The following is a 5,810-nucleotide window of genomic DNA, read 5'->3' as shown; positions in this document are numbered from 1 at the left end:
TCATCTTCGCCCCCTAAATGATAAAGCTAGTCTTACCATACAATCAATTGTCAAGTTTAATTATACACAAATGAGCAAATCAGTTTTCCCCTTATTACACTTACTTGAAGATTTCATTTTGTGCAAACAAGTAAAATTTAACAAAACGAGCATAACATGTCACCACTCTTTTTTCTTTAAGTGGTCAAATATGATAACATATACTCCATACTTCATACTTCCTCTATTCTTTTTTACTTGACCTGTTTATTTTATCACGCTTGTCAATGCAAAACTTTAACGGTTAATAACTTTAATTCTCCCTAATTAAAAAATATAAAAGTTATATATTATGATAATACTTATTGAGACGAATTCAAAATATTCCAACATAATTATGTGTTTCCTTATATGTTATTCACAAAACACAATCAAAGAAGGGGTGGTAAATAGTGTAAAAGTCAAAGCGGATCAACTAAAAAAGAACGGAGAAAGTATTACATAAAATAAAATAAGGTACAACCAATTGTATAATAAGAAGTATAAAAAATAAAAAATAAAAAGTGTTCGTCAAATACAAGTATGCGGCATCTAATCAATCACTTGTTGTGAACATACCATTAAGGTCAAAAGTGGGGGACTTGAGCCTGAGAGGTGGTAGTTAGTGGTTAGATTAATAAAACCAGACCAAATCCTTTCCAAAATCATTCAACTCAATTCATTTCTCTCTTAATTTTTTTTTTTTTTTTCCCAAGAAAATTCTAAAATTTGCTGTTGCATAATCTTCTTTTTTCTTTACTTTTGCTGCTAAATTCTTCCTCAACCTACGCGTTTCTCTTTCTTCTTACCCGCAACTTTCGCTCACTCGCTTTCTTTCTTTCTTACCCTTCCTACTTTTTGCTAGCTCAAGCACACCCTTCAAAACCCTGTTAATTTCTTCATTAAATTCCCCCATTATAATTGATTTTCTTAGATCAATCTACTGTTAACCCCTTGATTCTTCATCAATTTTTCTGGGTATGTTTTATTTTTGAATTTTCATTACTTTTTTAACTTTAATTTTGAGCTCTACTGTTACTGATCTGAAGTAGTTTTTATCTTAATTATGTAATTTTGCATTAATTTGATGTGTGGAGTTACTTGGGTTTGATAATTTAAGCTTGATTTTGTGTTTGTTTGATTAATTGTGGGAATAATTGCTAATTGATTTGTTGAGCAAGTTCTTGAATTTCTTTTCTATTTGCATTATTTTTTTGTGGGTATTTGTGATCAATTTGTAATTGTTTATCTACGATCTAATATGGATATTGGGTTTTAATTTTGATTCTAGGTGTATTTTGTAGATCACAATAATTCATGGTCTAACTTATGCTACACCCTTTTTTCGGTGGAAATTTAAATTATTAGCGAATCTGATATATGCAGCTGTAAGTTAACTATAAGCATGGTTAAAAATCACGCATTGATCGGTGTTATTATTATTCATTTATTCGTCTATTCAATTAGATTTTAATGTGTCTACTTCGCTTGTTATACTTCAGTCCATATATTTCTATTTGTTTGCTGAAAATGCATCTTGATGAATTTAATCTAATCTCTGATTGTAGAAGCTAGGATTCTGTTTCTAATTTGTTTTGTTGAATGTACCTTTTTTATTATTTAATTTTCGGATTTTACAACCTTGTTTACTGTTTTCTGGTTGGAATTGTTTATGCATAAATGCAGTTAGTGAAATCCATCGTGTACTTAGTATACGGCATCTTGAGGAGTAAAACATGAGCTGTTTCGGCTGCTGTGGAGATGATGATTATCAGAGAGGAGGTGATAATGGGGCATACATGACAAATAATCCAGCTGGTAAGGGTTTGTTGAATATCTATGTACATTGAGTCGCCCCATTTATATGCAGATTGTTATTAATAAAAATAGATTCATCATTGTCGTATCGAACAAATGAATACTATATATAATTTCGTGTTTATTGATCATATGTTTGTTATGATTTCTTGAATTTTCTATGTAAATAATATAAAGGATACAAATGTAAGTTAGCCGTCATTCATGACTCTGTACAATCTGCCTTTAGGTTGAAAGTAGTAGGTTGACTGAAAAGGCTATGATTTTCAGGCAATCATGCCGCATATCCAGCAAGAGAAGACAAGCCAAAGGATACACAAACCGTAAATTTTCAGCCTCCTGCGGTTTCTCCAATTACCGTAGATGAATTGAAAGAAGTTACAGATAATTTTGGAACGAAAGCTTTGATTGGTGAGGGATCTTATGGAAGAGTGTATTTTGGTACTCTAAGAAGTGGACAAGCTGCTGCCTTGAAAAAATTAGATTCCTGTAAACAACCTGACCAAGAATTTTTAGGACAGGTAAATGCCCTCAGCGGCAAGCATTGTTAATTCCTTGACAATTTTGGTGTTCTATCTAGCTAATTAACATCCTGATACACGCCTTACAGGTGTCTATGGTTTCAAGACTTAAACATGAAAATGTGCTTGAGCTTGTTGGCTATTGTCTTGATGGCAACTTTCGGGTCCTTGCATATGAGTACGCTGCAAATGGTTCCCTGCATGATATTCTTCATGGTAAGTTGTAGTCAATTGCTTTATTCTCTGTAATTCCAATTCTGATATCACCTATCAAACAGCCTCCGAGCTTTGTCCTATTATTCTATCTACTGCATCAATTAATATATTAGGAAAAAGACAACTCACTATGTAATTGATTTATTGAGCTTCTAAGTTGCTTAGTACAGGATAAATTTTAGTGCTGCAGATTATGCTTTGACGTTTGGAACTATAGATGCTGTCTCATAAACTTCCTCTTTACTATTTCTCACTGTGAAGCAACAGTTTAAAGCAGCTCAGATTATGCATGCTACGTTGCTACCATGTAACTACACTAACTAGAAGTAATACTAACGAAGATTACTGAACATTCTGTAAATTAAAAAAAAAAATAATAAAAAATTTAGGCAGAATTGCTTGTTACTTTATTAGTAGTAGAGTCATGTGCTTTGTCTATTTCGTCTATAATCAGTCTTATAGTAGGCTTCTTTATTACCCAGGAGCCTTCTAACCTTACAAAGACATGAGTGGTATTTGAGATGCCCTAATTATTGATTTTGTGAATTTTTTAAAAATTAAATTTGACATTGGTGGTAAAACAGAATTATATTATAGTAGACAGTGATCCTACTTTCTAGCGTAGGAGTCCTTGTGATGCCGGAAATTTCCTTGTCTGCATCTTAAAAATCATATTTAATAATATGTTGTTCAGGATCATGCAATTGTTGCAATTGTTTATAAATTAATCAGGTCCACCTTTTGACTTCAATTGCTTATTACTCCGTTAGACCGAAACTGACATGAAGAAAGGGCAATATGGAAGTTGATTCTTCTTTATTATTTCTTTTACATGTTAAATTATACAGTTATACTTATTGACTGTCATGAAAGAGAGGGCGGTTGGGAAATCGGAAGTCCACCTGTACTATTTTTTCTTTGTAATGCCTTACCCCTCGAGAATAAAAAAAAAATAAATAAACGAAAACAATAAATAGTAATATAAATAATAAAAAGGCCTTGGTTTCTGACTTTTCAGCTGATATGTTTGTGGAATTCCTGTGTAGCCATGATGTTCCGTTGCTCGTATCTTTGTAATGTTCACTAATTAATGGAATGTTGTTTTTGTATATAGGAAGGAAAGGTGTCAAAGGAGCACAACCCGGTCCTGTCCTCTCATGGGCACAAAGAGTTAAAATTGCTGTTGGGGCAGCCAAAGGCCTTGAGTATTTGCATGAGAAAGCTCAGCCCCATATTATACATCGTGATATTAAGTCCAGCAATGTACTTTTATTTGACGATGATGTTGCAAAAATTGCTGATTTCGATTTATCAAATCAAGCTCCCGATATGGCAGCACGTTTACATTCCACGCGTGTTCTCGGAACTTTTGGATACCATGCTCCAGAGTAAGTCTCATTGTGTTTCAATATTCATAATTCTGTCTTGCTTGTTGTCAACAGTAGTAATTAAAAGTAATCCGTTAAGCAAAGTTCTGTAAGCTGTTGATAAAAGTAGCCAGGCTGTCGTGTATATAATTGTGATCTTTCTATCAGATGTTAGATTCGACTACTATTGTCGAATTTAAGGTTGTTACCATGCCAGTGTCAAATTTGGAACATAGGTTTATCTGGGGATGTTGATTTGCAGTCCTCTTTCGGACTTCAATTACCATGTTCTTTATAAATCCTATATGAATTTTTTACATTCAAAGTAACAAAATATTTTTGTCTTGCTATTAAAATCATTCACTCGTGTCAAAGCAAGGTGCTTCTCTCTATTTTGTTATATTATTCCCGTGTTATCGTGCCTTGAAGTAACAGTATTTTCTTTCTCTCTTATTAGATATGCTATGACGGGACAATTAAGCTCAAAGAGTGATGTCTATAGCTTTGGTGTTGTTCTCTTGGAGCTCTTAACAGGGCGCAAACCTGTAGACCATACTTTACCGCGTGGACAACAGAGTCTTGTGACATGGGTAATGTTTTGATTTCTTTATCCCTTATTATTGTTATGGGTTTTCTTGTTATCTCACTCCTAGTCTTTTCTTCTTCCAGGCAACTCCAAAACTTAGCGAAGATAAGGTAAAGCAATGTGTTGATCCAAGACTAGGTTCAGATTATCCTCCCAAGGCTATTGCAAAGGTAATGTATTGTACTTCACATATCATATGACTCGTGACAAAAATCAAAACCTAGCTTACTATTGTTTGACTCCTAAAAATATGAGCTAAACTTGAAATCTCTCTTGCTCACTGTTGTTGAACCCAGATGGCCGCTGTTGCTGCTCTCTGCGTGCAGTATGAATCCGATTTTCGTCCAAACATGAGCATAGTTGTCAAAGCTCTTCAACCTTTGTTAAGGGCCAATGAAGCTTCACATGCATAAAATCCCCGCTTGCCAAGGAAATGAGAAATTTGTATAAGTATATTACATTGATTTCTTTCATATGTGATTCAACAATAGTGAGATGTATTCTGTTAAAATTGATTCTTGTAAACTGCTGTAACCTGTAAGTCTGTAATGCATAGAATATTGTTCCTATAACATAAAAAATCTTTCACCTTTAGGCAGTGTTTTCTCATGTTATGTTTGTTGAAGGGGGTCATTTTTCTTCTTAACCATTCCTTTTTTTCCCTCTTTTTGCAAAGCAAATGTCTATGATCCTTTTGAAAATTAGCTTTTGATCTGTAAAAAAATTTATGATTAAACGATTGCGACTTGAAAGAACTCACACTACCCAAAATAAATCAAAATCATCAAATAAAAACTAGTACAATTGATCTATCAAATAAAGCAGACATGTTATTAAAAATCAGAGGCAAGATAAAACAAACCCCACTGGCCAGTGGCCACTACCCAAAATGAGTTGAATCCTTCAAATTTTGACAGAACGAAGCCTTCCCATTTCAATGTTGGGATGATGATGCACTCACATGTCCCCTTTATGCCTTTGTGGATTTGTCATTTGCCAAACTAAGGAAGCTTTTTTTTTTTTTTTTTTTTTTTTTTTTTTTTTTTTTTTTTTTTTTTTATAGTTTTTGTGGACTGGTTATGGTTATGCTTATGCTACTGTTTTTTTAGGCGCAATTATTTTTTTTTCTTTTTTTTTTTTTTTTTTTGAGAAAGGAGGTGAAAATTGTTAATTCTATTAGATATTTTTTATATTTTTTCCTATCATCAATCCACATTTACAATGGGTACATATTCAACATACATACCTTATATGCTAGTAAAAATTTAAATTCTTATTCATTGC

General features: G+C 33.0%; 1 protein-coding gene across 1 annotated transcript; it reads left to right on the top strand.

Moving 5' to 3' along the window:
- The first annotated feature begins 644 nt into the window (after nucleotides 1–644).
- On the top strand, nucleotides 645–5,135 carry LOC145631949 (pto-interacting protein 1-like). The gene is made up of 8 exons (XM_081684184.1): nucleotides 645–996; nucleotides 1,705–1,836; nucleotides 2,107–2,357; nucleotides 2,447–2,573; nucleotides 3,688–3,961; nucleotides 4,398–4,530; nucleotides 4,610–4,696; nucleotides 4,823–5,135. The coding sequence occupies exons 2-8, from the start codon at nucleotides 1,755–1,757 to the stop codon at nucleotides 4,937–4,939; spliced, it is 1,071 nt and encodes a 356-aa protein (XP_081540310.1). The 5' UTR covers nucleotides 645–996; nucleotides 1,705–1,754; the 3' UTR covers nucleotides 4,940–5,135.
- Nucleotides 5,136–5,810: the final 675 nt, after the last annotated feature.

This window comes from Chenopodium album, chromosome 5 (assembly GCF_948465745.1).
Source record: "Chenopodium album chromosome 5, dcCheAlbu1.1, whole genome shotgun sequence".
In the NCBI taxonomy this organism is placed as follows: Eukaryota; Viridiplantae; Streptophyta; class Magnoliopsida; order Caryophyllales; family Amaranthaceae; genus Chenopodium; species Chenopodium album.
This window is presented reverse-complemented; position numbering and strand designations above follow the sequence as displayed.